This window comes from Bubalus bubalis, chromosome 22 (assembly GCF_019923935.1).
Source record: "Bubalus bubalis isolate 160015118507 breed Murrah chromosome 22, NDDB_SH_1, whole genome shotgun sequence".
NCBI lineage: Eukaryota > Metazoa > Chordata > Mammalia > Artiodactyla > Bovidae > Bubalus > Bubalus bubalis.
In genome coordinates, this window is record NC_059178.1 from 38527659 (window position 1) to 38550269 (window position 22611).

Genomic DNA, 22611 nt, shown 5'->3' on the forward strand with positions numbered 1-22611 from the left:
AGTACAGAGAAAAGGCCTTCTATTCCTGCTGCTGCCAGAGTCACATCAGTGTGAAACCCGGTCTCTCAGCGAGTGTCTGAGGAGGACAGAGAGAAGCGTTGGCGTCCAGCACAGGTGTTACAGAGTAGAAATGACAGTGAACTTGGCTTCCATAGATGAGGCACCTGGAAGGCTTGACTGTAGTAAAAATGGGTAATTATATTGTAATCTGCAGAGTCCATGATTTTCTTAAAAATAATTACCTTCAGTTGACACCAGCATCTCACATCTCATTTTGCCTTCTCCATGCTATGTACTTTGGCCCATAGAAGAGAATATGCACACACCTCAGTGCACAGATTCTATAGATGGAGGGCTTTTAAAGGGAAGATTCACAGTACCTCTGAGGTTGAAAGTGAAAGTGTTAGTCGCTTAGCTCTTTGCGACCCCATGGACTGTAGCCTACCAGGCTCCTCTGTACATGGGTTTTCCAGGCAAGAATACTGGAGCGGGTAGCCATTCCCTTCTCCAGGGGCTTCTGAGGTTGGTAGATTGAAAACAATTTCATTAATGTAGATTCTTTCTTCAGAATGTTATGAATTGCCCGATCTGCCTACTCACCTCCATAAACTACCTACTGACTCCCACCTCTTGAGACAGATACCATGCTCTTTTTTATGTCTGTACAGTAGCCTGAGACATTGAAATTATCATCAGTTAGTGGGTAAGGAAACTGAGGCTCAGAGAGGTTCAGTGTAACTGTGGCCACAGAGTGATTAAACGATCCCTTCTTTCAAATTGAGATACTCATCTTTATACTGTGCTATTTTGCTTTATTTTAGGTATCCATTTTCAATTGGAGAAATGCTCCAAGTGAGTTAATTACAGTGAATATAGAAAAAAAAAAAAAGGAATTCAAATTAGTAATATCATCTCTCTGTTTCTAGTGTGTGCGAAGCAGGTAACCGATGAGGCGTCTTCCACCCGAGATGCAAGCCTTCCTAACGCAGCAGTGCAGAGCAAGTTAGTGTCTTCCTTTCAGCAGCACACCAAAAAGGCTCTCAAACAGGTAAGGTCACGGGCACTTCTTTGTCTCTCAGTTCTACCTACTTAAGATAATGAATGTTATGCAGGAAAAGCAAAATAAATAAGAAAGTAGGAATCTGAAAGCAGCAGAGATGCGTTAGATTCAGCCACCCCCCTAATATCCAGTATGCTGACTTTATGCTACAGTCTAGGAGAGGCTTGGCTGAGAACTTTGATGTAAAATAGAAGAGGCAAAGTGTGCTTGGAAACATACAGAACTTAATTAAGGGTGTGCATGCATGTGCGTATGTGTGTGATTTAGAGCAAATATATTGCTTGTTCATACACGTATTTTGAAAATACTGTCTCTATTTATGGTCTTGTGTTTATCTGATAGTTGACATCAAAAAGAAATGTAATTTCTTTCTTATTACCGAAATGCATTATTATAAATAAGAAAAATAGCAGTTGTGGCTTCCTTGCATCTCGACTATCCATTAGTGTGTTTGGTGCTGAATAGAGGTCAGCTTTGCAGTATCATCCCCACGTAAGCAGTCTTGACCTGTGTGTCCTTGTCCAGAGATGGTGGTGAAAAGTGTGGTTATAATATTGGACTCGAGAAAGAAAGAAAGTGTTAGTCACTCAGTCGTATCCAACTCTTTGCAACCCCGTGGAGTGTAGCCTGCTAGGCTCCTCTGGCCATGGAATTCTCCTGGCAAGTATACTGGAGTGGGTAGCCATTCCCTTCTCTGGGGAATCTCCCTGACCCAGGGATTGAACCTGGGTCTCCTGCATTGCAGTCAGATTCTTTAACACTCAGACATAACCTAGTTTCAACCCTTGCTACTCACTGTGTCTCTGGGTAAGCCACATTTCTTCTCTGAATCTTAAACTCCTCCTCTAGAAGATGTAGAAAATAAAGGTACCCTTCACCTGGGAATGATCCAAGAATTAAGCGAGGTAATACGCTGAAAGGAGGTGATAAAGTGAATGTGTAGCCCATGATAATTGCTTAATAAATGTTAACTATAGCCACCACCCCAGAAATGCTGCATGTGTCCAGAAGAAAAGAAAGAGATGCTGTGGGCAGAGGGGAACATGATTATAATAATGTCAGTAAATGCAGAACTCACATATTTAGCCCTGAATTCATGGTTTTCCCTTGTTTAACTGATTTCCTGATTTTTTATTTTCATCATTTTGTGACAGCCACCTCCACCTCATCCCTTGCTGACCCTTACCACGTCTAGTAATACAATAGATCAGATCAGATCAATTGCTCAGTTGTGTCCGACTCTTTGCGACCCCATGAATTGCAGCACGCCAGGCCTCCCTGTCCATCACCAACTCCGGGAGTTCACCCAGACTCACGTCCATCGAGTCAGTGATGCCATCCAGCCATCTCATCCTCTGTCGTCCCCTTCTCCTCTTGCCCCCAATCCCTCCCAGCATCAGAGTCTTTTCCAATGAGTCAACTCTTCGCATGAGGTGGCTAAAGTACTGGAGTTTCAGCTTCAGCATCATTCCTTCCAAAGAAATCCCAGGGCTGATCTCCTTCAGAATGGACTGGTTGGATCTCCTTGCAGTCCAAGGGACTCTAGTAATAGAGGTGTCATTCTAAATGATAGATTTATAAGAAGGAAAAAGAAGCCATGTTTTTAAATAAAGTTAAAAACATTTTTAAAGTCTCCCTAACACATAAAGCTACTTAATATTCACATCCAATCTCTTGAAGTTAGAATGTCTCCACCGACTCCTCTGTTTCAAACTAGGAAACTTTAAGAAAGAAACAACATTTTTATACTGAATTCTGCTACTTTTTAATTCCTTCTTAGCTACTGAAATCACAGTATTTCTATTCACTGGTATTATATTTAAGGTAGTAACAGTGTTTCATCCTACAGAGGTCAAATACTGAGCTCACTATTTGTGTCCTTGCTCTTGTGAAATGTTTTCGATGCCAGAGAACAGAATTAAATTCAGTGTGGCGATCCCTGTTTGCATGATGAAATAAAGTAGGGATGATGGTAGGGAAGCCTGGGAAAAGGCTGATTCAAGTGGGAAACTGGATGTAGGTACTAAAATACCAACCAGGATGGAACAAAATATACAAAACGGGAGACTGCTGACCTGAACGTTTAAGAAACGTAGATGCAAACATAAACGAAACTCATGCTTCTGAAGAACAATGATTTAGAAGCTGTGTCCACTGTGAATTCATCCTCCATATGAATGCAAAGCTATTCATTCACATCTCTTTATTGTCATGTCACATTATTTTTAACGTTCTTCACATTGGTTTCATATCCTTTGAACATTTGTTTTTTTGTGTGTTTTTGTTTTTGTTTTTTTTACAATTACTAAAACATGACACCGTTTTGAGTCCCTGGGTAGTTTTTGTTTGTTTGTTTTGTTTTTTGTAGATCACGTGTCCATGGGAAGTACCACTTGCTTGATTAGCATCTAAACCTTGTTTTAAGGAGCCAGCCCTGTAAGCGTCTTAATGTCCTGAGAGAGCTATTTATTAATGTCTTAAAACTTACTGTTTTATAATCAGGTAACAAGTTAGTCACCCAGACAGTGTGGCACAATATATAGCAGATATGCTAATGTTTGATTAATAATCAAATTCGTATTGGAAATACAATTAGAAAAAAAGCTGTTCTTGTAGAATATTGCCAGATTCCTTGTAATTGCTGAGTTTTTTAAGGCAGTGTTTCAAACATTGACTGAACGTGCGGCATTTTGAATTGCAGCAGCCTCAGCAGATTTGCAGCTTTCTTTTTGATAGTTGAATGGCCATGACCATGTAGAATTCTTTGAAAGGGTATATACTGTTATATAGAGGTATGTGTTCTGTGGTTGTGAACATGTTTTGTGTATACACATAAAACATAATCTTACAGCATGAATCATAATCTTAAGAACCTGGGGCCAGCCGAATAACCCTAATAATAATTACATTAGCTTGTCATTTATTTTTATGCTCTGCATTTAGCAGGCACTATGCCATTTAATCCTCACACAAATCTTTTAAAGTAATCCTTTAAAATATGTTTCAAATGAGGAAGCTGCAGCCCAGAGGAACTAGAAAACTTACCCAAGACTGTCCAGTGAGTAAATCTTGAAGATGACATTTGAACCCAGAATCATAGTTTCAGATTTTGCCCTCTCAACTATTGGTTCCTTTTAGCATATGCTTCCTAGGTGCCTCGGTGGTAAAGAATTTCTGCAGTACAGGAGATGTGGGTTCAATCCCTGGGTCAGGAAGATCCCCTGGAGAAGAGCATGGGAACCCACTCCAGTATCATTGCCTGGAGAATCCCATGGACAGAGGAGCCTGGTGGACTACAGTCCATGGGGTCGCAAAAGAGTCAGACACAACTTAGCAACTAAAAACAACAACAGCAGTGTAGTAGGATACATGGATTTTTGACATTATCCAAGGAAACCTGCATTCCCGAGTATTTGTATAATGTAAGGAAAGCATAGTCATTAAAAATATTATTTCTGGGCTTCTCTGACTGTCCACTGGTTAAGACTCCACCTCCCAATGCAGGACGCATGGATTCAGTTCCTGGTTCAAGAACTAAGATCCCAAGTGCCACACAGCTCAGCCAAAATAATAATTTTTTCAAAAAAAGAATATTACTTCCTAAAAAAGACTGCTTGTGTTCAATATCAGCACATATTAAAGGTAGATACTTAACTATAGTAGCTTTTACCATTTTACTAGTATATTTTGAGTCAGTAGGTCTTTTGTATTTCAGCTCTATATTGCACAGTGTAGATTCTTAGAAAAAGAAGGTGGGAGAAAAAATCCAGTAGCTTTTTACACACTCTTGCCTGGAAAATCCCATGGACAGAGGAGCCTGATAGGCTGCAGTCCATGGGGTCACAAAGAGTCGGACATTCTGAAGTGACTTAGCAGCAGCAGCAGCACCAGCAGCTTTTTACACGTAATTATAGTGAAGAAATGGCTTCCCTGGTAGCTCAGCTGGTGAAGAATCTGCCTGATACTTAGGAGACCCCAGTTCAGTTCCTGGGTTGGGAAGGTCTCCTGGAGGAGGGTATGGCAACCCACTCCAGTATTCTTGCCAGGAGAATCCCCATGGACAGAGTAGCCTGGCGTGCTACAGTCCACGGGGGTCGCAAAGAGTCAGACATGACTGAGCAACTATGCACAGCACAGCACATAGTGAAGAAAAATAATTTAAAACAAACCTCAGGCTTCCCTTGTGGCTCAGTGGTAAAGAATCCACGTGCCAATACAGGAGAGATGGGTTCGATCTTTGGTCCGAGAAGATCCCACATGCCACAGAATAATGAAGCCCATGCACCACAGCTACTGAGCCTGTGCTCTAGAGTGCACATGCCGCAACTTCTGAAGCCCGAGCTGTAAAACTTGTCCTCAGCAACGAGGGAAGCCACCGCATCTAGAGAAAAGCCCACGCAGCAATGAAGACACCCAGCACAGTCAAAAATAAATTAAAAAAATTTTTTAATTGCTTCTTCTAAAACAAACCTCATGCCAAACAAGCCAGATAAAATTCCCCGGCTCTGAAGCCCCCACTCCCACCCAAAGCATGTTGCTGCAGCGAGTGGGTGCTTAACTGTGCACTGCTCTTGATTGCAGTGTAATTACAGGCTGGACATTGTGAAAGCCAGAATGCCCCTTGTCTGTTGATGTAGGGTATTTTCATTGCTCCTGATATTTGGGTCCCTTTAACTTTCTAATCATCGGAACATTAGTTCATATCATATGTGGAGTTTAATTGCATGAATAATATGTTGTTATTTCAGTAGTTATTTTTCTGAATAACAGCTTCAAAATAATAATCAGAAGCCTCTGGAGAATAGCAGATTGCTGATGATTACCTTGTTCCCTGTCTTCTTTCTGCCTTGATATTTTAGCTGTAATGATCCTAAAAAGTGTGAAATGATTATATTTTGAATTTCAAGGAAGCATAATTAAGGAAGATTAAATTTTGGAAGTTTCTAAACAGCAGAGTCAAAGACAAGATTAAAAAAGGATGAGATATGTTACGATGGGAGGTAACATGATGGACAGCAGAACCTTTCTGTCTTGTTCCCATTGGTTTCTTTGACTCTCTTCATTATTTATTTAGGATGGTAGAATTTATTCATAAAGTTGCAAATCCTTTTCCCCCTTTGTATCACAAAGCAGACATATTCCTTGTATTTTGCTTCCGCTTTATATGTTTGACCAATACTGTGAAATTCCAAAGGTTGTGTTGCCCGATAGCGGTTTCTGAACGTGGGTGTTGACATTTAGCGTACAAGCAACAATGCACGTTGGTGGTGCCTGACACAGCCAGCTGTTTCATATGTGTGTATTTCTCATTATTTCAGCATTCGCAACATGTGCTATTTTCAGATTTTTCAGTGAAGGGTTTGCCACATCCAGTGCATTCTTAAATTACACTGTTGCTCTTCTTTCTCTATGAAAACAAAGAAGGTATTACTTCTTTATGTAAATCCCAAGTTAACATAAAAGCCTCTGACTTTAGATTTTACTTTATTTTTCATTGAGGTGGAAATGAGAATTGTTCCATATTTTTAGAGTTTTCCCAAGCTTTTTTCTTTTAAAATAAAATGTTTATCTAAAGATTTTCTGTCTCTTTTTACAAGAGAATATTGTAATACATCTCTAGAGGAAAGCATGCTCACTCAGCATCTTTTGATTTCTTTCTTTTCACTTAAAGCCAAAATTGTAATTGATGTGTGATATGATCTTTACTTTCCAGGACTGGTTTAGCTCTGTTTCGTTGGTTTCCTTTAATAAGTAAGTCTATTTCCAAGTGTAAGCCTGTAAGTTTCTTTCATATTGAATGATACCTGGAAGTATTAAACTTGACAAGTGCAATGTACTCTGTGTAGTTTGGACATGAGGACATTCCATGTATGGGCAGCTTTTATAGTGGACTGTATTTACATGTGCTATCTGCTTTTTAATTTAGTTTCAGTATTGCTTCTTTCTAGACTTGAAATTAAGATTTTAAGTTGTTCAATGAAATAATTCCATTAGCATTCCAACATATACCTAAGGGTTGAGTAGTTGGAGGCACCTCATTGACATCTTCCTCTTAAAATGAATCTAGACTTATTGTATAGGAAGTAAGACTTATTGTATAATATCAATGACAAATTAAAACCATGTTATAGATTGATCAACAGGGCCACCACTTGCTATCTAAAACCTATGGTGTGGAATAGCCATCCTATCCTCATGTTGTCACAACAACAGATAATCTCCCTTCTCAGGGTGTCCTTGTGCAGAGCAAATCTTCTATGACCATTGAAAGTGGCCTTCCTAATCATATTTTCTTGATCTATTACATGGATGTATATTTCCAGGTTGGGATACCCAAGCTTAGACAATTACAAAGTAAATTTCATTTCTCTTCTATTGTATTTCTAGTGTAAAATAGGCAGTTTTCTTGTTCTCTTGGAATTTTAGCTGAAGCTAAAAGGATAATGGATGATGTTAAGGATAAATGGATAAAGTTAAGGATAATGGGGTACACGAGTATCCTGTTGTGAAGAGGGTGCTAGACATAGTCGCAGAGGACTCACTGAGAGGAAGCCAGGTGGCCATCAACCATCCCCCCAAAGCCTATTAAACCATAGCTCTGTGGTGTTCCTATTTAAGATATCTTACCAACACTGTTGTCTCTGTTTTGCAGGGGCATTTACCCAAGTAATTTGCCCAGCATTATTTAGCTCATGAGTTAAGTCTTTCTCTGACTCTACAGCCTCATACCTCACAGGCATTAAGACAGCTCTGCAGCCCCTGTTCTGCTGTAAGTCAGCCCAGTAGAGGAGGGGGATTCGAATAATTCTCTCAGGCAGTAGGTCAGACTCATTTATTTGGGGAGGTTGAGAAACTGGGAATGATGTCTAGTAGGTATCAAAAAGTGGTGCCCCCTGGCTGAATTTGGCTCAGAATCCTCTTTGTTTTGTCAGGCACATTGTTTAAAACAGGAAACCTCACCAAAAAGCCCAGATGTGTTTCTTCTCTTAAGCGGTTACTCCCCTTCCAGTGGGTGTGCGCTGTTGCAGTCCCCAGCCTACCCCTTGTCCTCGTCTTGCCCTAGCCAGCATGGTCCAGGAAGCATTGCATGTGTTTCAGGGGAACGTCAGGAGACATGCAGCATGTGTGGCGAGTGGCTGATGTGCACGTAGTTGCATAAATATAGTTATATAACCAAACCAGACAAACTTTGAGCAGCCAGCTTCTTTATTTGCAGAATGTATACCCTGCCGTGGGGGACTCCGAATCACTTTACTGCCCACCTCATGCACATAACAAACGCTGGAGTTCTGCTGTTGCGAGTCACCCCGAACTATCCCAGACACCTCAGTTAAGTCAGCATTGTTTTTTTCTCCTCTATCCATATTCTGATCTGCTTGGAGGGTATCCCCAGAGTCCACAGCCAAGTAAGTCCTGTTTTCTAGAAAATGAATTGGAATCTTCAGGGTATCCTAAAATGACTCACTCTTAAATGGCTATGGATCTAGTAAACGTAATCAAAATGCCCTCTCTGATAGCTGAATCCCGATACTCCTGAGTTCAGCTGCTAGATACTAGCATCATAGTAAACAAAGGCTTCCCAGTTTTTGCTTTTTTGACCCTAGAAATGTTAGTTGGAATAGAAAATAATGCTTGTTTTTCAGAGGTAAGGCAAACAAAGTGTATATTTTTAATACACTTAGAACAGTGTTTTTTTAAATTGATTTTTATTGGAGTATCATTGCTTTATGGTGTTATGTTTCTGCTATACAGCAAAGAAAATCAGTTACATGTATACATATATCCCTGTTTCCTATCCATTTAGGTACCACAGAACAATGAGTAGAGTTCCTTGTGCTATGCAGTAGGTCCTCATTAAATATCTATTTTAATACATAGTATCAATAGTGTGGTGATGGACAGGGAGGCCTGGCGTGCTGCAATTCATGGGGTCGCAAAGAGTCGGACACGACTGAGCGACTGATTTGATCTGATCTGATCAATAGTATACATATGTCAATCCCAAACTCCCAATTCATCCCACTCCTCTTTCTCCCCTTGGTATCCGTAAGTTTGTTCTCTACATCAGTGTCTCTATTTCTGCTTTGCAAATAAGTTCATCTGTGTCATTTTTCCTAGATTCCACAGATAAACTGTATCATACAATGTTTGTTTTTTTTCTCTTTCTGACTTTATATGACAGACTCCAGGTTTATCCATATCTCTGCAAATGGCACTATTTTGTTATCTTTTATGACTGGGTAATAGTCTATTTTGGGCTTCCCAGGTAGTAAAGAATCTATCTGCTAATGCAGGAGACGCAGGTTCCATCTCCGGGTTGGGAAAATCCCCTGGAGTGGGGAATGGCAACCCCCTCCAGTATTCTTGCCTGGAAAACTTCATGGACAGAGGAGCCTGACGGGCTATAGTCTGTGGGGTTGCAAAGACTCAAACATGAGTAAGTGACTGAGCATGCACACAATATTCCATTGTATGTATGTACCACACCTTCTTTATCCATTCCTCTGCTGATTGACATTTGCTGCTTGCACGTCCTGGCTATTGTAAACAGTGCTGCAGTGGACATTAGGGTGCATGTATCTTTCGAATTATGGTTTTCGTCAGGGATATACCCAGGAGTGGAATCTTTGGATCCTACTGTAGTTCTATTTTTAGTTTTTTGAGGAACCTCCATACTGTTCTCCGTAGTGGCTGTACCACCTTACATTCCCACCAACAGTGTGAAAGGGTTCTCTTTTCTTCACATCCTCTCCAGCATTTACTGTTTGTTGATTTTTTGATGATGGCTATTCTAACTGATGTGAGATAATACCTCACTGTAGTTTTGATTTGCATTTCTCTAATAATTAGTGATGTGGAACAACTGTTCATACACCTATTGGCCATCTGAATGTCTTCTCTGGAAAAATGTCTATTTAGGACTTCGGCCCATTTTTTTCATTGGGTTGTTTGGTTTTCTGATATTGAACTACATAAGCTGTTGCTGTATTTTGGAGATTAATCTTTTGTCAGTTACTTCGTTTGCAAATATTTTCTCCCATTCTGAGGGTTGTCGTTTCATTTTTTCTATGGTTTCCTTTGGTGCACAAAAGCTTTTAAGTTTAATTAGGTCCCATTTGTTTATTTTTGTTTTTATTTTCATTAATCTAGGAGGTAGGTCAAAAAAGATCTTGCTGCAATTTTTGTGAGAGAGTTCTGCCTATATTTTGCTCTAAGCGTTTTATAGTATCTGACCTTAGGTTTAGGTCTTTAATCCATTTGAGTTTATTTTTGTGTATGGTATTAGGGAGTGTTCTAATTTCATTTTTTAAATGCAACTGTCCAGTTTTCCCATCATCACTTACTAACAAGACCAGCAAAGACATAGAAGAACTAAAGAGCAAAAGTCATTTCCATGGTAGGCATATTGGGACTTCCCTGGCATCCAGTGGTTAGGACTCCATGCTTCTACTGCATGGGGTGTGGGTTGTACCCCTGGTAGACAGGGAACAAGAAGATTCTGCATTGCCACACAGGACAAGCAAAAAAAGAAAGAAAGCTCGACAAAGTTTTCATCACCTACAAGCATGTAGTGTTGCATTTCAATATTTTAGAACATGCTGTACCAAGAAATAATATTCAAATTTCTGAGTAGGAAATATATATTCAGAAAAAATCATTGAGACCATTGAAATGGGCTCGATATTGACTAACATTCCTTATATCTACCTTAGCTCCAGCTTGACTATTTAAAATTCAAAATAGCCATGGGTTTTTCTTTTCATATTATTGATATCTTGGTTTATTTCTGTCCAACTGCTAATTTTTCTATAATAGAGTTTTAGCTGTAAGACTTGAGGACAGCATTTTTGTTATTTTAATAATTATTTACCACAAACATTATAAAAAGACATGTCACCTTTGACTTTGTCCTTTTGGCTTCTAAGCCTCTGATTGTATCATCTCTTTTTTCTTTTCATCATCACTTCAAAATTTTCCAAAATACACCACCCCACCATGCCATTAAATGAATATTTTTAAAATACCTATTAGGATTGCCAAAGGAAGAATTTGAAATCTATGTAGACTCCTAAAAAATGATCCCTCTTTATATAGGTTTTAATTGTTTTGGGAAGTCTTATCTTATATAGTGGGCAAAGGTGGGCTTAATTGTAATTTAAGGTACTGCCTTGCCTTATATTATTTTATGTTGGGTTGTAGGTTAATGTCTATAAAGTGCTTGGAGTTCTTATGCAGGGCTAAAGAAATGTATGCAATTGTGTACACACCTTAATGAAAGAGTAAATGTTGTAAATATTTTATATAGCACATGAAATCATGAGGAGGATGGCATCTTTATCATCTTTGTATCTCCTGTCCCCCCCACATCCCCCTCCCCAAGTGGCTGGTACTTTATAAACTCATTAAATGTAAGAATTGAAGAGAAAATGTCCCCTATTATTATTAGCAACAGTATCATTTATAAGAGATTTCCTAGCTATTCACTTCCCCATCTGGTTTTAACTCTCATCTCATCTCATTTAAGTGATATTTAGTTTTACACACCTGTAATTATTTGATTGCTAAATTTTACGGTCAACAAGTTGGATATTCAGGTAAAACACTTTGCACATAAAATAGTGTTGTTTCTGTCAGCAGGGGGCTATGGTGTCAATACAGCATTTCAGGAGACGGTCACAATTATTGGTCAAAGAACATTAATCAAGTAACGGAGATGTTATAAAATTGGTAGAAATTACACAGAAACCAGGAATAAAAAGGCTGGAGACTGTCTGTGGTCAGCCTTTTACCCTTTTGAGGAGTTTTAGCATTCCTGGAACCGTGAATTTAATGTCTCTTCAATTGTGTATGCTTAAGCCCCTTTTTATTACGGGTAATTTTCTGCATAAAACGATCAGCTAGATAAGCTGTATTTCAAAACTTTTCAATGTCTTTTTATTACATTATCATCACCAGGGCTGATTCATTTATGAAACACAAAGCACTCCCATTTGGAGCAATTTATTCTCGTATCAATCTCCCCCCCACCTCCCCGCCACTGGATTTGCCAGAACGCCGTCATGTTCGTGTTCTGAAGGTTAATGCCCAAAGTCAAGCAGACAGGAGCCAAGTGCTGCAAGGTTTCCAAGATTAGGACTGATTCCCTTCACAGAAATAAATGATTCCTGCCATGTTCAGTGATTTTGTGCAGCGCTCCCCACGGCTGAGTGAGTGCATCAATACTGTAGTCCTTACCTGCTGTACATACTGATGACACTCGGTGTTAACTTGATTGACTGAGCAGCCCACTGGAGAGGACGCACCTGCAAGAGAAGTGCAGACACATATATTTTTATCCTGGTTGCGAAACATTTATTTTACATTTCTTTTCTTTGGGAGTCATGGTTTCCAATTCCATGGGCTCTCAAGCCACCGCTCGGGTACCACAAACCTCCACATGCTGTTTGGTTTTCAGAATTCTCCCGAAAATGGTCTCAGGTTTCTGCCCTCTGCCAAAGCCCGATTTTATGCTTTTGAGGGAAAAATGACAGGAAGGTGACGCTGAAGAGTCTTGACAAATTGAGTGACTCTGTGGAATTTAAGTCTGAGAGGTTCTGTCTAATGATAGACAAGTGGATCATTTAATTCAGTTATGAGAAATCATTTTGACTATATGTTTCTGTTCTATTTTATTATGATGTTTTTGTAGGCTTTGAGGCAGCAGCAGAAGAGAAGAAATGGAGTCTCAATGATGGTAAACAAGACTGTCCCTCGTGTGGTTCTGACACCATTAAAGGTGTCTGATGAGCAGTCGGATTCGCCTTCAGGTAAAGAGCTAAAATATTCTATGCTTGGCCAATTACTCCCTGGAGGAGAGTTCCTCACTGAGAGAGAGATGTCATGAATTTTCTCTGAAACTGAATACTATTTCCACTTGAGGTTTCATTTAATTTTTTTTTTTTTAATGCCTTTAACTCTTTCCGTGATTCAAACCTAACCGGGCATTTTGTGCTTAAAAAAAAAAAAAAAAGCAAAAGCACGTCTTGCTCATCATCACAGGACTTCGTTTGCTAATGTCAGTAGATGTAAGGAGACGTGTGGTACTGCTAGCTGGGTTTCTCTTGCTTTGACTTTTGTGTGAATGCTGAACTCGAATGCTGGACCACATGCTGATGTGTAATGCCATCAAAAGCCGTTCTTCTGTGGGTGTGAATTTGTTTTGCCATCCTCTGCTGCAAAGTCTAGGAATCGTTTATTAGTTTTTGTGTTCTGGCAGCATTCTTCTCACCTCAGTGCAGCCCTGACCTTTTCTTTTAATTTACCTTCTGTTACTTTTTCAGCTATGGACCATTCTATTTATTACAGATTGATGTTTGCGTTTTCTCTTCCTGCTTCAACGTAAAGTCATTCATAAAGGCATGATCTCTCCCTCTTCATCCTTCATCTTTCTCTCTTGGCCTTGCATCGTCTCCAAGTGGCAGAGTATTGTTGAAGTGTATTCATATATTTTCACAAAAGATCTGAGTGTTTCTTTTAAAAGCTATCAGATCAGTGAATGTGTTTTTGACTCCACTATTAGGCCATCTGTTCTTGCTTTTTGTTCTGTTTGATTGATTTATTGGACTTTTCTCTTTATATCCAGTAGAGGAATCAGATTGTGGCCAAAGGCAGTGTATTAACTCTTAGAAAAGGAGATTATATCTATGGTTGGTAAAACAATTTGAGATTTTTCTTTTCAAGGACAGCAAGAGGAACATAATGACATAATAACTATTTCCTCTTTTAGGATCTGAATCTAAAAATGGTGAAGCAGACAGTTCAGATAAAGAAATGAAACATGGGCAAAAATCTCCCACTGGAAAACAAACAAGTCAGCACTTAAAGCGATTAAAAAAGTCTGGTTTAGGTGAGTGTTCGATTGACTATAACATTTCTCATTTTAGAGATTTAAATCTTGTTGAATGAAATAATAGGAACTTTCTTCTAATAGTTAAACAAGGAAAATTTTAAATCTTCCCACTTTATCTAAACCAAAGAAGGTGCTAAATAAGGCAACATATTACAGTGGAATGATTTTAAGCGTGTTGCTAAATTTGTGAATGATATTGCTGGATGGAGCAGAGGCTAAAGATAAGGGATTTAAAATGATATACGCATTCAAGTAATTATCTGCCAAGTCATGATTCAATCCAATGTGCCGTGTTTTGTTCCTGCTACTGGGTTTCACTTTATTGGAATACACTGTCCTGGGGGGAGGGGGGGAAATGCAACTTTTATAAAGTGTTCATTGAACTAAAGAGTACACTGTCGGGATATGCTGCAGTAAAACTACTCTGCCTTGCTTTTCATCTTATGCTCCTTGAAATATTCAGTAGTGCTTATCTGAAAAACAGTGTACAATTGCTGAGAAGTGTGGGAGACCCAGATATTGGGTTCTGCAAGTCAGCCCCAGGTTTTCTTCTGAAGACTTCCTTCCTGATAACTTTTCATCAGGAAATCAATAGCAGCATTAGGGGGAAAAGGAATATGAAAATTGAAAAAGAGGAAAATAAATATATCCTAGGTGGAACATTAAAATTCTAGACCAAACCTGCCTTACTGGATGCCTGGACCTAATGGCTTCATTTCTCTCAGTTATTTTATCTCTGAGTAAGGGTAATGATCATTGTAACATTTTGTAAAATGGTTGGTAGAAAGTACAAATTTATTGACCTGAACTTTATTACTGGTTCTGCCACTTACTTTCTTGGCAACTTAGGGTAATTCTTATTTGCAGAGTTTATCTGTTTGTAAAATTCAAGCAAGATTTTAACCCATGTATTTATTGATTGAGTAAAGGTTTATTGATTGCCAACTGTATACCAAGATTTTGTTAAATTCTGGAGCATATTTTCAGTAGTCTTTATAATAGGGTTTAGATAGCCTTATATCAGAGATCTTTGGGAAAACAGAATTTATTTTTGCTTTAAGTTTTTTAAATATAGCATAATTATCTTTTTCATTGTTTCCAAGGCTAAATCATTTTATAGTTATTGTCTGGCCCCAAATGTGTAAGTTAGTGTATAGCCATACCTACATATATATTGAGTGGGTTGCCATTGCCTTCTCCGAATATATATTGACATTTTCCCCCTAATCTTTGAGTTTTCTAAAGTATTTTAAGTAGCTTCTGAAGTTGAAAAGTGTAATGGGAGAGTGATATGTAAAGAATATACTAAAAAGAAAAGCCCCCCAAAACATCGTTATGATACCTTAAGTAATTAAAAAGTCAGTGACTGTCTGTTAAATCTGTGTGCTACCAACCTCAGGAAAGTCAACACTATATCATGAGTTTAAGAAAATTCAAGGCACAGGGACCTCTTCATTCCTTTACTTAGCTGCCTTCAGGGCTGGGAGGTAAGCAAGGCTTGTACTCTTTTTAGGATCCCGTCAGATGTTCGGGTCTTCAGTCAGGATCTTTTGTTTTAATTGTCATAACCTAGGAATCCTGCATGCCACTAAACGTCTTACGCATTAACAAAAAGCAGTAAAGGTATTTTGGCTCATTTGCTAGCAAATTTAAAAGGTGATAAAGGAGAGAGACCACTAAGTTCTTTTTAACCTGCTTTTTCTTAGACTACAGAGTACTAGAAATAATGAAGCTACTTTAAGGAAGGAATGGAAGGGTAAAATCTTACCCACTCCCTGTATTTAATGCAGTGGTCTAGGTTCTGTGGGGCTTCCCTGGTGGCTTAGTGGTAGAGAATTCGCTTGCCAATGCAGGAGACCCGGGTTCGATCCCTGTGTGGGGAAGATGCTCCGGAGAAGGAAATGGCAACCCACTCCAGTATCCTTGCCTGGAAAAATCCCATGAACAGAGGGGCCTGGGAGGCTACATTCCATGGGGCCGCAGAAGAGTTGGACATGACTTAGCTACTAAACAACGACTTAGATACTTTGCCATGTTATCTCATTTACTTCAATTATATACAATAAAATGATTTTTATTTTGCACCTGAATAAACTGAGGGCCAGAGGGTGAAGGAGGTTGTCCATAAATGACATGGCTAAAGATCTAAGCCAGGGGCTGGCTGGCTCCCAAAATCTAAACTGTTATCTGGGGATATGTTCTGAATGTCTAGTCTGCCTAGACCTGTGGGCACCAATGAAGAGCAACATAGCATCCATGATGTGATGAGCCTGCCATGGGCGTTAAAATGTAGGAACCCTAGTTACATACACAAGGAGAGCTAGCAACTAACAGATTTTCTGGCTGATCCTGTAAAATCAGACAGAGGAAGAAGGTGGGATTTAAAATAAGTCAATTAATGTAAAAATCTGTCAAAAGTTACCTGAAGTTTATTACTAGGAAGGAACTCTGACTGACTGACTAACCCAGCAGCCAGCTGAATAGAGTGGCTTCTTTTGTGCAAGTGAAGTCGGTAGTACTGATTAAGCCTCCAGTGTATGCCCAGCACTATAAAATGATAAGTGAAAACATGTCAAAAGAAAGTAAAACGGCCTTAAATGTAACCATCTCCAGATAGTATCCCACGTCTCTTGTAGGAAGTGATGTTTCTGATGTTCCGTGACCTTAGGGATCTTACAGAGTAAAAGATTCTGTGTGCTGTGCAACATTTTAGAATCAGGATGGTTTTATTACATATATATATATATATATATATATATATATATATATATAAGTAATATATATATGTATAAGTAATATATATATGTATAAGTAATATATATATATATGTCATATATATATGTACATTTTGCTTCCCACTCTTTGCCATGAAGTTGTTACTTCCTTAGAAGCAGTGACTTTCCCATCTATCTTGGTAGTACTTTCCGCACCCATTATGTCTGTCTCATTTAGTAGGTGTTGAATACGTTTTCAGCGAGTTATTTATAAGTAACAGGATGGCAAGTATATTTGTCTTGATGAGTGAGGCATCCTGTAGTTTTCTGCATAGTAGGGTAGTTACTTGTAGTTGAATAAGAATGACCCTGTGCTTCTTTGGGAAGGTCTTTCTTTGTTGAACCGACACAGGGTGAATGCAAAACCAGATGAGCCCACCCAACACTCCTTAGCTAGCCAGATACAGTCATCTGCCTCTCCCACCAGTGAGACATCTAATTCACACAGTTTTAGAAATGTAGCTTTAACCCTCTTTGTCTTCTCTATGGAGAGATGACTACATAAGTCCTGGCCTGTTGAAATCATTCTGAATGAAAATAAATGCTGTAAGTCTATTCTACCTTCAGCTGGTAATTCTGAAATTAAATCCAGTCCAAATTAGACTTCAGACTGTTAAGTCTAGAGTTTGATCCTCATTGTCAGTTTATCCTTACAGGACATAAAATACTCCTAGTTGTCCCTGAATGCTTCTGTTGGTCTTTGGCAATTACTTAATTTGTCCAATAGTGAAATAGGCACCCTGTCCAAGGTAATAGGTTTCAACAGGATCTTGGAATCTAAATATATGTAGCCCAGGACACGGTGAATCCCAGTATTTCCCCGAAGACCCTGCAGTAAAGGACAGACCCCAGTACAACCCTCCTTCCGGTTCCTTCACAGGCCAGCTTTCTGGGGAGGGTTAGGAGCACACAGTGGTGGTGGGGGTGGTAATGGCAGCAGCATTGACTGTATTATAGTAGTAATAATAATAAAGCTTCCGTATCCCTCAGCTGTTCCAGTTCTGATAGTGATCTTGAAATTCTTATGAGAAATAGTGATAGCACTCAGCTTGGGAACGCATTATTTTTCTCATAGTTTTTTTTTTTTTTTCTTTTCTGTTTTATCTTATTTGTTCTTGGCCGGGGTTTTGTATAAAAATTATAAGGCTATTTCTCCGAGTAGCTCTCTGGCTGACATGGTGACGTGGGTTACTCTGAGTGAGTGCAGTTGAAAAAGAAAATGGATCTAAAGAGTATTTCTCTGATGATGTTATATTAAAAAACAACCGAAACCCTGCTGGTCCCGCTCCCATTTCTGAATCATGCATGGTAGAAAATACTAATCTGACATGCACAAAAACAAACTAACAGTATCTACAAGGCCCCTTTTATTATCTCAGGGCTTGAAAATCAGTATAGTATTAGACCACCAAACAACTAGGTGGAAAAACCACATCAGTGAGATGTAAGGTAGGTTCTGACTGAAAATGGAGTTTGAAGTATATGGGTTTTTTTTGCCTAATCAGTTGTTTTAATGTCCTTTATCATTATCTTCGTGGTGGTTTAGTCGCTAAGTCATGTTCGACTCTTGTGACCCCATGGACTGTAGCCCTCCAGGCTCCTCTGTCTATGGGATTTCCCAGGTAATAATACTGGAGAGGGTTTCCATTTCCTTCTCCAGGGGATCTTCCCAGGCCCACAGATCGAATTCATGTCTCCTGCTTTGCAGGCAGATTTTTTACCTACTAAGCCACCAGGGAAGCCCATATCCTTATCTTAGCAAAGGATAAAACACATATAAAACCTCACCTATGGAGTTTTCTGAGAGATGGATTATGGAATTTACAAAAAATTACTAATGATAATCTTTCTTACCACTTTTTTGGTATTAATTTCTTGTATATTTCCATAACTAAAATGTAAGTTCCTTGAATTAGAGGTTGTTGACCTATACCATTTATAATTATGCTTCTTCCTTCCTAGTCACACAGTAGGAGTTTAAAAAGTGCTTGCTAAACAAATTCAAGCTTCTAATGGATGTCTCTGAGGGGATTTTAATAAATGTCCTCGGTGAGCCCAACTTCTGGGATTCATTCCAGTATATTTTATTAGGTTTAATCTTTTCGTAGTGAAGAATTACAACTTTGCTGGTTTCATAAACGTTACATACTTTTAAGATAAATTAATGCAGGAAAGTTAAAAAAATTGAATAGTAACCCGAAATCCTGTCATCAACAATAACTTTCCCTGTTGTTTTATAAATACTATTTGACATCTCCTAATGTGTAGCCGTAGTCAGAGGTCATCTTAGAAAAACCAAATCATACCATTTTAATTAAAAATACTAAATTTAATTAAGTTTGGCCTGAATAATAAAAAAGAATGAAAGTAAAACCAAAAACAAAATCGCTAAACATTGCCACAAGATGTATTCATATCTGAAAGTTCTCTCCAAAGCTGTTGAAATGTGACAGACTGAAATAGAAGTGATAGTTTTTTAACTACTCAAACTTTGGCTAATATGTTTTGAAGGAGGGGGAGATAGTTGCACTTAGAGTCCCACTTTCCTCCATGTTTCCGTTATGTTATTTTTTAAATGGGCTTCCCTGTTGGCTAAGCTGGTAAAGAATCGGGCTGCAATGTGGCAGACCTGGGTTCAATCCCTGGGTTGGGAAGATCCCCTGGAGAAGGCAGTGACTACCCACTCCAGTATTCTGACCTGGAGAATTCCATGGACTGTATAGTCCATAGGGTTGCAAAGAGTCCATCAAGATTATTAACATTTAAAAATCTATTTTTTTTTTACCATAATCCCTGTTTGTCACTAACCTCATGGTACTGTATTGTAATCAAGTCAATGCTCCCTGATAGAATTTTTACAGTCTCTTCATTTTGTGAAAGGTACTCGGATTTAGGTTGTAGATGGCTAGATTTTGCCCTCTGATAATTATTTTTTCTTTAGACTTCACTCTTCAAAAGCCTGCTTTTCTTCACTGAGCTCTTTCAGAATCTATTCCTCTGTAATTTTTTTGAGACGATGAAGAACTCTTTGATTTTGAACTCTTTCTGTATTTCTTTGGGCAGTTCTTGTAACATAAGGCTTTGGTCTGCCTCTTTGATGGGCTCCTTCCCTCTGCTTGAATGTATCTCCTGTGGACATTTTATGTGCTAATCCTGTGGGATTTCCCTTCTGGAAAATAGGAAGTTTTAAGCTAACAAGAGCTCCAGAGTCTGCCACCTTTACTCAGATTGATGCTCTTCACACTCCCTTTGGTTACAATAATTCCCCTGACCCCGATCAGACGCTTTCCCATGATTTTATTGACTCCTAATGTTGTCTTTAGTAGTATAGACACTTAGTGTGGCAGTTTGACAATTGTCCCTTCTCTGTTTCTCTGGACTTCAACTACTTTATACTTTCAGTTCACTTCAGTTCAGTTCAGTCGCTCAGTCGTGTCCAACTCTTTGCAACCCCATGAAGTGCAGCACGCCAGGCCTCCCTGTCCATCACCAACTCCTGGAATTCACTCAAACTCACGTACATCGAGTCGGTGATGCCATCCAGCCATCTCATCCTCTGTCGTCCCCTTCTCCTTCTGCCCCCAATCCCTCCCAGCATCAGAGTCTTTCCCAATGAGTCAACTCTTCGCATAGGTGGCCAAAGTACTGGAGTTTCAGCTTTAGCATCATTCCTTCTAATGAACACCCAGGACTGATATCCTTCAGAATGGACTGGCTGGATCTCCTTGCAGTCCAAGGGACTCTCAAGAGTCTTCTCCAACACCACAGTTCAAAAGCATCAATTCTTCAGCGCTCAGCTTTCTTCACAGTCCAACTCTCACATCCATACATGACCACTGCAAAAACCATAGCCTTGACTAGACGGACATTTGTTGGCAAAGTAATGTCTCTGCTTTTGAATATGCTATCTAGATTGGTCATAACTTTTCTTCTAAGGAGTAAGCGTCTTTAAATTTCATGGCTGCAGTCACCATCTGCAGTGATTTTGGAGCCCCAAAAAATAAAGTCTGACACTGTTTCCACTGTTTCCCCATCTATTTGCCATGATGTGATGGGACCGGATGCCATGATCTTCGTTTTCTGAATGTTGAGCTTTAAGCCAACTTTTTCACTCTCCACTTTCACTTTCATCAAGAGGCTTTTGAGTTCCTCTTCACTTTCTGCCATAAGGGTGGTGTCATCTGCATATCTGAGATTATTGATATTTCTCCCGGCAATCTTGATTCCAGCTTGTGTTTCTTCCAGTCCAGCGTTTCTCATGATGTACTCTGCATAAAAGTTAAATAAGCAGGGTGACAATATACAGCCTTGACGTACTCCTTTTCCTATTTGGAACCAGTCTGTTGTTCCATGTCTAGTTCTAACTGTTGCTTCCTGACCTCTCAAGAGGCAGATCAGGTGGTCCGGTATTCCCATCTCTTTCAGAATTTTCCACAGTTTCTTGTGATCCACACAGTCAAAGGCTTTTGCATAGTCAATGAAGCAGAAATAGATGTTTTTCTGGAACTCTCTTGCTTTTTTGATGATCCAGCAGATGTTGGCAATTTGATCTCTGGTTCCTCTGCCTTTTCTAAAACCAGCTTGAGCATCTGGAAGTTCACGGTTCACATATTGCTGAAGCCTGGCCTGGAGAATTTTGAGCATTACTTTACTAGCATGTGAGGTGAGTACAATTGTGTGGTAGTTTGAGCATTCTTTGGCATTGCCTTTCTTTGGGATTGGAATGAAAACTGACCTTTTCCAGTCCTGTGGCCACTGCTGAGTTTTCCAAATTTGCTGGCATATTGAGTGCAGCACTTTCACAGCATCATCTTTCAGAATTTGAAATAGCTCAACTGAAATTCCATCACTTCCACTAGCTTTGTTCATAGTGATGCTTTCTAAGGCCCACTTGACTTCACATTCCAGGATGTCTGGCTCTAGGTGAATGATCACACCATCGTGATTATCTGGGTCATGAAGCCCTTTTTTGTACAGTTCTTCTGTGTATTCTTCCCACCTCTTCTTAATATCTTCTGCTTCTGTTAGGTCCATACCATTTCTGTCCTTTATCGAGCCCATCTTTGCATGAAATGTTCCCTTGGTATCTCTAATTTTCTTGAAGAGATCTCTAGTCTTTCCCATTCTGTTGTTTTCCTCTATTTCTTTGCATTGATCGCTGAGGAAGGCTTTCTTATCTCTTCTTGCTATTCTTTGGAACTCTGCATTCAGATGCTTCTATCTGTCCTTTTCTCCTTTGCTTTTCGCTTCTCTTCTTTTCACAGCTATTTGTAAGGCCTCCCCAGACAGCCATTTTGCTTTTTTGCATTTCTTTTCCATGGGGATGGTCTTGATCCCTGTCTCGTGTACAATGTCACGAACCTTGTCCATAGTTCATCAGGCACTTTATCTATCAGATCTAGTCCCTTAAATCTATTTCTCACTTCCACTGTATAATCATAAGGGATTTGATTCAGGTCATACCTGAATGGTCTAGTGATTTTCCCTACTTTCTTCAATTTAAGTCTGAATTTGGCAATAAGGACTTCATGGTCTGAGCCACAGTCAGCTCCTGGTCTTGTTTTTACTGACTGTGTAGAGCTTCTCCATCTTTGGCTGCAAAGAATATAATCAATCTGATTTCGGTGTTGACCATCTGGTGATGTCCATGTGTAGAGTCTTCTCTTGTGTTGTTGGAAGAGGGTGTTTGCTATGATCAGTGCCTTCTCTTGGCAAAACTCTGTTAGCCTTTACCCTGCTTCATTCTGTATTCCAAGGCCAAATTTGCCTGTGTCCAGGAATTAGACACTAAGATAACTGCATCTTTTCTTCCTCTGATTAGGGAGGTGAGGTACCAGCTTTGATAAGATAAGTCAGCTATAAGATAAGATCAGATATAATGAGCTTGT

At 39.3% G+C, this 22611-nt stretch overlaps 1 protein-coding gene across 5 annotated transcripts in view; it reads left to right on the plus strand.

The window, feature by feature from the left end:
• The window catches only part of ASXL3 (ASXL transcriptional regulator 3), a 196425-nt gene that overhangs the window by 92025 nt on the left and 81789 nt on the right, over nucleotides 1–22611 (plus strand). For all 5 annotated transcript variants that reach the window (XM_044934439.2, XM_025273151.3, XM_044934440.2 and 2 more), the window contains 3 exons: nucleotides 927–1048; nucleotides 12750–12867; nucleotides 13827–13946. In XM_044934439.2, coding sequence (XP_044790374.2) covers nucleotides 927–1048; nucleotides 12750–12867; nucleotides 13827–13946 — 360 coding nt within the window. The remainder of the gene's footprint in view (nucleotides 1–926; nucleotides 1049–12749; nucleotides 12868–13826; nucleotides 13947–22611) is intronic.